This window comes from Corylus avellana, chromosome ca9, assembly GCF_901000735.1.
Source record: "Corylus avellana chromosome ca9, CavTom2PMs-1.0".
In the NCBI taxonomy this organism is placed as follows: domain Eukaryota; kingdom Viridiplantae; phylum Streptophyta; class Magnoliopsida; order Fagales; family Betulaceae; genus Corylus; species Corylus avellana.
In genome coordinates, this window is record NC_081549.1 from 18,452,710 (window position 1) to 18,464,535 (window position 11,826).

At 35.3% G+C, this 11,826-nt stretch overlaps 1 protein-coding gene and 1 pseudogene across 1 annotated transcript; both read left to right on the forward strand.

Moving 5' to 3' along the window:
- The first annotated feature begins 371 nt into the window (after nucleotides 1–371).
- On the forward strand, nucleotides 372–2,038 carry LOC132191294 (probable WRKY transcription factor 49; annotated as a pseudogene).
- Nucleotides 2,039–5,522: 3,484 nt separating this feature from the next.
- Nucleotides 5,523–11,327, forward strand: LOC132192091 (DEAD-box ATP-dependent RNA helicase 38-like). The gene is made up of 6 exons (XM_059607299.1): nucleotides 5,523–7,262; nucleotides 8,612–8,677; nucleotides 9,779–10,180; nucleotides 10,294–10,402; nucleotides 10,828–10,913; nucleotides 10,987–11,327. Exons 1-4 carry the CDS (start codon nucleotides 6,951–6,953, stop codon nucleotides 10,387–10,389), a joined length of 876 nt encoding a protein of 291 aa, XP_059463282.1. The 5' UTR covers nucleotides 5,523–6,950; the 3' UTR covers nucleotides 10,390–10,402; nucleotides 10,828–10,913; nucleotides 10,987–11,327.
- Nucleotides 11,328–11,826: the final 499 nt, after the last annotated feature.

The following is an 11,826-nucleotide window of genomic DNA, read 5'->3' on the forward strand; positions in this document are numbered from 1 at the left end:
TATACCATCACAACAATATAACAAGACAAAGACACACTAAATGAAAATACAGAGAATCCAACAAAGTTATAACAGATAACTACTGTTAAAAACAAGTGACAATGTATGTGTCTATAATATTAATTCAGCATCAAAATCCAAGCCTAAAAAATAAAAACAAAAACATTGAAGATGCTTTGAATTTAATGTAGAGTTTACAGATCGAAGATGTCACCGTTTGACACGGATGAAACTCTTTTGACTTTAAAAGTCAAGAGGCAAACACGTAGACATCACAACTTCCTCTTCATCTGCTCCACTCATCATCATCTTCCTCTTTGTTTCAAAGCCCTTTATCTTAGATTTATGATCTTTCTCCTTTTTCTTCTTCAATGGAGGAATTAATGGCTGCTTGGTCAGATGGGTCGGAAGATAAGCTGGTGAGAGAGCCTCTGGACAATCACTCTCCTTTCTTTGTGTTGCCGGAGAAGACCACTGAACCGGACAAGACAAGGGGTTTGAATGAAGAGGCCATTAACCGGCTCATTTCCACCGTCTATTCCGGCCTTACGATTGGAGATATTGAGTCTGCATTGTCGTTGACTCCCCGGAAGAACGACCAACTCCAAGAACTTTCACAAGCCAGCAGGTTTGGAATTAACCTTGTTAATAAATTAATCATGTTAATTAATCATGATTCTAAAAAAATATAATCTGTTTTTGCAGAATTTCTATGTTAGAATGAGGTTTAAATAAGGTTGAGCATAAGTACACTCTGAAAATCAAGAACTTTGGCAATGTGATGACTGATGATGGATATAAATGGAGGAAGTATGGGCAGAAGTCCAAATCCCCGGTAACCTTTTTTTCTCTATCTTTTTTCCTTTTCATTTATCACATTCTTCTCAGTTTTCAATCTTCTTAAATTTCACGATCGAGCCGCAGAGCTTCACATGATAACATTGACCGTTATTCAATTATTACGCAATTAGAATGACGTAATAATGAAAATTTACAAGCTTTTTTTTTTTTTTTTTTTTTTTATATTATTATTATATCGTTTTAGTTAATAACAATTATATACTAATCTACTAAATAATTTTTGTGATCAACTTGGTCTTGGACTCTTGGGTGACCATTTTTTTTGAGAAATGGTGGAACACGATAGCCGACAAGGCCCAATCTGAATATGTTTACTGAGTTCTGCAAATGGACATTATGGTATAATTCTGCTTCTACCATGAAAAACATGTGATGTAATATCGAACAGTACTTTTTCATGTGATGCTTTAGAAATTCTTCTGCAATAATAATTAATTTAAATTGGCTTGTACAAAGGGTTACTAAATACTAATTCTTTGCTGTCTTTGTCATACAAAATTAATGCGCCTCCTTTTTCTGTGTTTTTGCACGTCCAATAAATGAAATAGCTCAGTAATGGTAGACAATAGAGATATATGTCCAAATTTTAGATCTTCCCCAAATATGGCAGCCATTTTCATTTGTGCTCCACGTAAGCAGACCTCTTGAACCTTAAGAAGGGATATATTAGTCATAAATTGGATTGAAAAAAAATTTTGAATAATTTTTTTTTTGTTAATCTTATATTTATTTGTGATTTTGATGGGAAACATGAGCTATTACAGGTTTACAAAGTTACAAACCCAAGGTGCAATGCAAAGAAGCAGGTGGAAAGGTCGAGTGAGGACCCAGAGACACTTATCATTACCTATGAAGGGCTCCACCTACACTATGCTTACCCATACTTTTTACACGACCAAAACCAGTGGATCCAGTAATCAAGAAGCCCAATAAGACTATCTCAGAGGCCCAAGCCCATGATTATCAACAAACTCAAGAAGCCCAAGAGAGCCCAACAAATCTTACTACCAATATCGAGAAGGAATTATGGGCTCACAAGGGTTGCTTCAAGATGTGGTGCCTTTGATGATCAGAAACCCTCCCTTCTTGTTCATCTTACCGCTCGCCTCCTACTTCACCTTCTTCTTTGTCATGGTGTACTAGTTATTCTGCCACGTGTTTTGACATAGGCATCTAGCAATAAAACCTTCATGGTTTTATTAATTAGGATGATTGGGATTGAATAATTCGGTCCAAGAACGTGATAGTATGTTAAGATCAAATATAGCTTTCAAAGTGGTTTAGTATAAAGCAAGGGACAATTAATCTTTTAATTTATATTCAGTTTTTTTTTTTTTTTTTTTAATCTTTGAGCACCTTGTAAAATTTAGAGGGTACTCTTGTGTAAGAATAATCCCAAACACTATTTAGTAAATCTCAATTATTTATCTCAGTTTGTTCTTTGTAAAGGCTTGGTAAAAAGTATAGTTAAAATAAACCCATTCAAACTCACAAGTTGTTGACCCAAAAGAAGAATAAAGAAAGTTGTTGGTAAAAAGTTTAGTCAAAATAAATCAAATTCATTGATTAGGGAATATTACATTTATTACTACAAGTTTTTTATAAATTGACAGCAATCTACATATATGGCACTTATCATGCCAGCCGCTAGAATGTGGACCGTCATGTGACGGTCTATGTAGCACCTATTTTTCATAAATATGAAGCGTCTCACGAGTTTCTAAGAAATTAATAATAAAAGTATTAGTATATTAAACATTTTTCTTTGTTTAAGATTTTAAATCAAATGATATTCCAACACCACATATTATATCAAAATTTGCACTGATTAAATCATGTAGTCATTCAACCCAAATGTTTGAAAATTGTTTTGCATACACATTGAGTTGCGAAACATTCATTGTTACTTGCCTTTTGCGGAAAATGGGTATAATAAAAGGAAAAATGTGGCAGATATCCATATAATTAAATTTTGGAGAAAATAAAAAATTTCAAAAATTTCGGCTCTTTCCCTTTGTCCCTCTCGCCCTCTCTCAAAGCTCTCCCTCTCGCCCTCTCAAAATAAAAAAGCACCGACTTTTGTCTTTTCAGATGGACTTGCATTAGGTTTATTCTTTCTCTAACTTTTATATTTGTTTAAAATGAGAGTGAAACAAAAAGCAAAAAGGGAGAGAGAAATTATATTTTTTTAGTCAATAGGTGAGTAAATAGTAATTTTTAAATTTGGTGGAGTAGTGTTCACTTCATACTTTTTTTTTTTGGTTAAAGTAATGAGGTTGAAAAGTGAACATTTAGGCCATTTTGATTAATTTTCTCACCAAAATAATCAAAAAATGGTTTGGTGAGGCTGCAAGGAGTGCTCTTAGAGGTGTTCTAAAAAAATGAGTAGTTAAAATAGAGAAAAATGTACTTTTAGTTATTTTGGTGAGGATGCTAACAATGCTTTGATGCTTTTGGGAAGTGGCTAGCTAAAATAGCAAAAATTAGGGCTGAAATTCGATTTTACTAACAACTTAGGTAATTGAGATTAACGGTTTTAACTAATAATAGTTAACCGTAACCCCTTTTTTACCCCCCTAACAAAAATGAGTTTTCTAGCTTAACTTGCTAATCCATTAAGAATGCTCTAAAATGGGGTTCAAATACTTACGTGTAAGATCCAAATGAAACTGGGCTGTACTGAGAAACTAAGCGGGCCAAGAAAGAAGAAACCCATGTTAAAGCAATTTTAGCATACCAGCAAAGGATAAACGAAACTAACCCACAGAAATGGGCCAAATCTACTTTCATTGCAAGGGTAGTTGCGTAATCTGAGTCAAAACATTGAAAACAAGGCGGTCTCTAATTCCGGTTGACCATCAAATGTTCATTTCTATTCTCCCCGTTTCAGTTCCCTCACAACCAACCCATCAATATTTCAATATTCGGGCTCCCAGAAATTTTGAATGACATTTTTGGTTTTTTTGAAAAAAATGTCAAAAAAATATTAAAGGTCAAAAAAAAATATGCAAAGTTTTTTTCTTCAGGAACAAAACTTTTTTCTCTTGATCAAAGTTTCGTTTTGTTTTTTTATTTTTTCTGAATTTTGAATGACATTTTTGTTTTTTTGACAAAAATTTAAGGGCATTTTTGTCTTTTACGGCTTTGAGGGAAATGTTGACAAAGATGCATTTAAGCCTAAGGTGAACTCGAACGGATATAATTAAATTTTGGAGAAAATAAAAAATTTCAAAAATTTCGGCACTTTCCCTTTGTCCCTCAAGCCCTCTCTCAGACGCTCTCCCTGTCTCCCTCTCGCCCTCTCTCAAAGCTCTCCCTGTCTCAAAGAACCATTATGTGCCTGATCTACCAATCTTTGTGGGGAGGATTAATTATCAAAGGCAAGCTCACGCCCTGGATTTTGCTGGGCCTTTTGAAGTGCATCTCCCCATACAGGCCCTTCAGCAACAGCGGCGACAAGTTGAGGTCTTCAAAAGTTGTGGCAGATTGATCCCATGGATCCTGCATCAAAACTACACAACCCATCCCTGTCTCCCTCTCAAAATCAAAAATCACCGACTTCTGTCTTTTCAGATGGACGAGCAGGCCGCAAAGGTCAAGGACTCCTTGATTTGGACGAGCAGGTCGTAGAGGTCAAGGAGGACTTCACTCTCCTCGATAAGGACGGCGATGGTACTTTTTTTTTTCTCTCTCAGTCTCAGTCTCAGCCATCGAGTGTTATTTCAATTATTAGTGTTATTTCAATTATTTCAGATCGAGTGTTGTTATTCGTCTTTGTTTCAGATAGACTATTTGGAGGAGAAAATATTAGAAAAATATAAGAGCAGACAACCGAAAAGAGAATTAGGGTTTCGATCAACTAAATACGTCGGCTACATTTGGTTTTGATTTTGGGTTGTTTGGTTGTTGAGAATTTGATTTTGATTTTGGGTTGTTTAGTTTTCATGCAGGATACAATTTTGATTTTGAGTTGTTTGGATCCTGCATCAAAACTAAACAACCAAACAACCCAAAATCGTGTTATCTTGCATGTTCAATTTTTTTTTTATTGAGAGTATTTTTGTTACTGAGAGGACATTACATTTTTTAAAGGTAGAAAAACATTTTTTTTTTCAATCAATTGTTTGTGTTTAATTGAAATAACACTCGATGGCTGAGACTGAGACTGAGAGAGAAAAAAAAAAGTACCATCGCCGTCCTTATCGAGGAGAGTGAAGTCCTCCTTGACCTCTGCGACCTGCTCGTCCTTATTAAGGAGAGTGAAGTCCTCCTTGACCTTTGCAGCCTGCTCGTCCATCTGAAAAGACTGAAGTCGGTGCTTTTTGATTTTGAGAGGGAGACAGGGATGGGTTGTTTAGTTTTGATGCAGGATCCATGGGATCAATCTGCCACAACTTTTGAAGACCTCAACTTGTCGCCGCTGTTGCTGAAGGGCCTGTATGGGGAGATGCACTTCAAAAGGCCCAGCAAAATCCAGGGCGTGAGCTTGCCTTGGATAATTAATGCTCCCCACAGAGATTTGGTGGCTCAGGCAGATAATGGGTCTGGTAAGACTGCTTGGGATGTTGAGTCACATTGATCCCGACCTGAAGACGACTCAGGCACTCTGTGTCTGTCCCACACGAGAGCTGGCTATTCAGGTCAGGCTTTGCTCTCGTTATAATTGTAGGATTATTGCTTTATTGACTACAAATCAAAATTAATTAATGCCCTCACTTTTTTTTTTAGTAATTTCTTTGGTCCAATTATCAGAATTCAACCCACAATGTCTGTTTTAATGGCTGTAATAATTTACCATTAGGCATGGGGTGTCTTTCTTGAGTAAAGTCTAAACAGTCTCCTTAAATACTCTTTATATTCACGTGTATATATCTATTCATGTCAACCTTGGGGACTAAATAAAAGTTAGGATCAACTTATATTTGTAACTTTTTGTTATTAATGTTACATAATTCAATGACATGTATTTAATCCAATGGCAGGTTTCTCAAAATAATTTAACGAAAGATTATTGAGCGTTGTAATATTAGATGAAATAATTCTTAAGGTTTGATCATCTTAATATTTGAACAGCATGAAGGATAATGGGAAGAGCAAGTCATCCAATGGTACATTTCCTAGATTTGATAATCATTTTAACACAACTGTTTGAAAATTGTTTCAACTTTTATTCTCCTTTGATAATATTTGAAAACTTAATTATAATTAATGATTAACATGGTAATTAAATGCCAGGGACTCACACGTTAGTTTGTATAGAATTTGTAGTAAACTGTAATACCCATAACATTATTCTTTGCCTTTTGGAACTACCCGTTATTTATCAGTACTGCACATGTAGACTAATACCTTAGTGTAAATTAAACTCAGAGTAATTCCAACCCGGCCACTAAAATTCAATAAGAAAACTGTTTTTAGACAAATCAGAGAAGCTTATCCTGAAACTACACTTGGCTGTTATCTACCAAACGTATGCCAAACCATATTGTCTTATTTGATCCAAACAATGAAAGTGAACCAAACATGTCGATTTCGTTAGCTAAAATAAATTTTGAAATTAAAAAAAGCACATAGTTTTGAGGAAATCCTCTCTCTCTCTCTCTCTCTATATATATATATATATATAAACATATTTATTTTCTTCTGTGTCCATCAAATTAAGCTGCTATATGCCTCTATCTAGCATAATACATACATATATGGCAAGTGACCCGAGCTTGTCAATGCTGCTCACCTTATAATTGTCGAAGAATTCTTATTTGTGGGAAACTATGTATGACATGGTAATTAAGTGAAGATGATTTATAGAGGATATATAGGAGTTGGTAAAAGACAACCCGACAACTGAGGAAGTACAATCTGTATTATATATGGGTACACCAGCTTAGGAAAGCTCAACAAAGAACCAAACACAGCATTTGATGAAATACTTTTGACTGTTATGTCCTTAATATAATTTAGAAATGATCTGATTTTCTTAAAGTGCATTTTTGAAACTTGAACCAATGGGCTTGTTGAATTTCATGCTTTTCAACTTGAAAGAATTTATTCTAGTATGATATCTTTGGTTCACATTTTCTGGAGCTCAGATGGTAAACAAGAAGTTTTTGAAATGTATTCATTTGCTTCCTTGTCATACCACTAAACAAATTTTAACTGTATCTATCTGGCAAAACGTGGAAGTTCTTCGGAAGATGGGGAAGTACACAGGTATAACTTCAGAGTGTGCTGTGGCAATGGATAAGAAACATTATGCGCCAATATCAAAACAACCGCCAGTCTCAGCACAAGTAGTCATAGGAACTCCTGGTACAATCAAGAAATGGATGTCAAATAGGAAATTGGACTTGACTGAAATGAAGATTCTTGTTTTTGATGAGGCTGATCACATGCTTGCTGAGGTAGATTTTATCTTGGTGATTATTTTTATATTTGGTGAAATTCGAAGTATTATCATTACATCTAAAAAACTTCATTACTTGATTTTGTTTGTATCTAGATCTTTGGTTTGCTTGGGTAGGCAGATTTATTTGTTTGGACTATATGGTTAATCTTATGGTATCATGATTTTTGAACCATTTGGTTGAATTGCTTGTGTCCACTATTACTGCATGTGAAGATTATATATTCTCTATTTGGACTATATGGTTAATCTTATGGTATCATGATTTTTGAACCATTTGGTTGAATTGCTTGTGTCCACTATTACTGCATGTGAAGATTATATATTCTCTATTTGTGTATCATATTACGAACTTTGAACCATGGCAACCTATAATTGGTTCTAGTTGGTTTAATTCAAGAAAAGATCAGTACTTTGGTTGACTTGCGTGCATGTACTATTACTGTATGTGAAGATTATTTTTCTCTATTTATGTATCATATTTCAAACTTTGAACCGTGGCTACCTGAATTATTCGAGCAGGAATCTCAGACAGTAATTGGTCATTGTCAGTTTAATTCAAGAGCAGATCAGTATTTTGGATCACTAAAGAATTACATAGTGTTTAAAACCAAACTTTGCTTCTTGAACATATATGAAGTTCATAAACAATGGTCACCACATCTTACATGGATTGATCTTTAGATAGAGATGCATAGGCATCAAATTGTTCCCATGTTGGGTTGGCTAGTGCCTAATTGTGAAATATCTGTTGCTTGTTGAAGACAAAGCAGTGCTGGGTGGACATAAAAGGCCTGCATTCACATTCAAATGAGATCAGTAGTTAATCTGTTTTTTAGTAGCAGAAGTATTTATGGGTTCCTGGGAAATTATGCCGGTCTAGCAGAAACCATTAGAGTGCACTAAGCTTGATACTTTACTGGTTGATCTTGGGTTTAGTTCACTTGCATTTATGGAAATGTTATTCCATTGTCTCAGTACAATATATATTACATTTACAGTTGGGGGAAAGTTTTGGGGATGGTCAATTTTTTGGTTTGGTGGTGGGGGGGAGGCGATTTAGGGGGATAAGGGGGCTTCAGTTGGATCATAGGTACTAGGAAGTGTATTTGCTGGCGGGTACCATGTTTATTGGAACTAATGTAAGCATGTTTATTGGTGCTTTTTTATAAAATTTCCTTTACTTATAAAAAAAAATGAATACCAATTACATGCATGTTACTTCTTTCAAATGATTATTTGCTTTATTGTTATGGTAATACCTGCATGTGGGTAATTGCTTTAGCTAAATTTAGTATGTAATGTTTTAATCTTTAGGTACATAAAATTGATTATTCAATCATGTAGGACGGATTTAAGGACGATTCCTTGAAAATAAAGGAGGAAATTGGAAGACGTAGTTCTCACTGCCAGGTTTGTTCAACTGACGTTTAGTTTAACCACTAATTTTAGATACAGTTCCCTTTATGTGATGCTCAAAATTTCTGCATAGGTGTGGTACCATTGAGAATGAGATCAAAGGTGATTGATGAAAATTATTACCTAAAACTTTAGGGAGTTTATATATATAGACACACACACACACATACACACACACACTAAGTAATGCGTAATATTTTTTCTTTCTTTCCTAGTTTTCGCACTCCACTTGCGGAGGCGCGTGTTAACTCGTATCGCTGGGGGTTAGCCCCGGCTCGTCCATTCCGAGCACTTGGCCTCCACGATGGAGTCTCGCTTCTTGAGACTCCATCGTGGAGGCCAAAGCTTTCTTTTTCTCGGTAGAGAAAGGGAAACAAGAGCTGCGTTGAGGAAAGGAGAAAAGGTTTTTTAGGGTTTGTCTTTTTTAGGGCTCTTTTTTTCTTTAATAAAACTTGTTACTTATATATATATATATATATACACACACACACAAAGATATTAATTATTTTTAAGTAAAAGATTGCATTAGATCTGCTGCAAACTTATTCATTACTCCTTTTGGTAGGTAGGTTGTAGCTAGATTCAGCATAGGTGTGGTGCATAAGTTCCCACAGAGAATAAAGGATTGAGGGTGTTTTATATATATAGATATTATTTTAAAGTAAAAGGTTGCAAATTATATCTGTTGGAAACTTATTCATTATTTCTTTTGTTGGGTAGGTTGTAGCGAGATTGGAGATTGATATTTGCGATAGTATTCCTCTATAAGTTGCTTTGTATTTAGGTCTGCTTGATAATTTCTCATTTATTGCTATTCATCCTCAACTAGAGCCGTTGGCCATTCATAAAATCTCCTAATAAAAGGCAGTACATGTTTCTTTATTTACAGGGTTTGTATGACTGTTTCTGTACGATGTGCTGATTAATCGATCATGCACAAAAGATTATGCTATTAGTTATGTTGACATAGATTTACTAGCATATGCAAGTTTCGATTTATCAGATATTTGATTGGTTATCTTGATCAACATATGAGTTTTTTGTCTAATTGAAACAAAAATGGTTGACTTGTTTTGATAACCAATTTGTTTTCAGGTTCTTCTGTTTTGTGCTACGTGTAATGCAAATGTCAAAAAATTTCTATCAAGGATAGTCGAAGGCTACAATCAACTTTTTGTCAAGAAGGATGAACTGTCTTTAAAGGCTGTGAAGCAGTACAAAGTTCATTGTCCTGATGAACACACGAAGACTCTTGTGATTAGAGACAGAATATTGGAATTGGGAGAGTACGTGGGGCAGACAATTATATTTGTACTTGGGCGAAATAATGCCAGCATGTTGCATAAGGCACTTGCTGACCTTGGTTATGCAGTTACTACCATTCAAGGTGCTGTCAGTGCAGAAGACAGAGACAAAATAGTTCAAGAGTTCAAAAATAACCTAACTAAAGTTCTTATATCAACAGATCTCCTTTCCCGAGGCTTTGACCAACAACGGGTGCTCCCCCACCCCCACTCCTTTTTCCCAGGAAAAAAAAAACTCCCTTCAACTCTTCTCTGTTAATATGATGAGGTGCTTTAAATTTAACATGCTGGGAATTTTTTCTGCAGGTCAGTCTGGTCATTAACTATGATCTTCCAGTGAAGCATCAAACCTCGGAGCCTGATTATGAGGTATACTTGCATAGGATGGGAAGGATAGGGTGATTTGGCCGCAAGGGTGAGTTTTTCATGTTTCAGAACTTTGTTTTCTTCACAATTCTTGGCTAGCTTGACTCAAAGCATGATCTTTTAGTTGCAGTCCATTTTATTTGGAGTAATTTTCTGTAAATCACACTTGTGTGGTAATTATCAAACATTCTGTACATTATATATATGGTATGATACTTTGGGTATATTATATATTTTAAGGAGGTTCTAATAGAAGTCAGGGAGAGGTTAGCATGCCCTAAACTTGTTTATTGCATGTCCAAGCCGTGTCAGATCAGTATCTAGCCCCAAAACATTATCAAATAATTTACATTAGAAAACAAAAACAGTTTTTACATTTATGTCGTATAAAAACGCTATTTTAAACAAAAAACAAAAAACACCACCTTTTCTCTAGAGTGATGGGAGCTAACCAGATCTATTTGTACCTTACAGGAGCTGTGTTTAACTTCTTGTGTGGAGATAAGAATGAGATGCTCATGTCAAAAATTGAGCATTATTTTGGCTCCAAAGTCGAAGAGGTAACTTGTACTCCCTCTTCCTTTTATGTTTTGGCTTTTGTAGTTCTAAATTTGTTTTCCACTATTTTTGCAGGTGAAATCTTGGGAAAGCGAAGATTTCAATGATGCCCTTAAGGCAGCCGGATTGTGTGATGATCCAGAGTTTCACTCATAGGGACATTAAGTTCCTAAGATTCATCTAATGGCAAGGAGTTTAGATTGATCTGCCATGCTTTAAGGGTGAAAAATGTTGGAGCTTCTCAATTCTTCTTGTTGGGGTTTTGTTGAAGGGGTATATAGTCAGTTTAGAAGTATCTTATCAAAAAAATAGTCAGTTTAGAAGTGTAAAAAAAAAATTTACCTCTTAAAGCAAATTTTTGGGGTTGAGAAAGGCCCAAAACCACACAACATTAATATCAATGGTTTTTTCCCTTACATTGGAGGGTTTTACACATAAAAATCTTGGTGTATTGTTACTTGTGGGTTTCTTGATTTTTAATGTCTGCACAAAGGAAAAAAAAAAAAAAAAAAAAGATGCCAAAAAGGGATTCAAACAGGTCTTAAAATACCCATTGAAAACAAGACACAAATGTTCTTTTATGCGTAGTTTATCAATACTATCTAAGTATGTCTGCACAAAAGAGGGGCTAGATCCCAGATTCCCTATATATATAAAAAAGGATCTTTTCCAGGTAATTACAGGCATGTCCAGCACGTACAAATCCCTGTCATGGCGCAGCCGCAGCCCTTGGGCCTGCCTGCCATCCAAATTTCAAAATCCTGCTGTTGCACTTCCTTTCGATCGAGAGTCGAGACACTGGTCGACTCATCTTTGACATTTGATTTGCTGAACCAAATGTCAGACAAATCAAATCAAAACCCAAATATTTGTCAGTGACCAATAAAGATCGACGGCTGTTAATAAAGGCCCAAT

Excerpts from the sequence above, each read along its gene's own strand:
- LOC132192091 (XM_059607299.1), top strand. The coding sequence starts at position 6,951 with ATGGTAAACAAGAAGTTTTTGAAATGTATTCATTTGCTTCCTTGTCAT. Across the intron at positions 7,263-8,611 it reads CTGATCACATGCTTGCTGAG|GACGGATTTAAGGACGATTC; the intron begins GTAGATTTTATC and ends TCAATCATGTAG. Across the intron at positions 8,678-9,778 it reads GACGTAGTTCTCACTGCCAG|GTTCTTCTGTTTTGTGCTAC; the intron begins GTTTGTTCAACT and ends ATTTGTTTTCAG.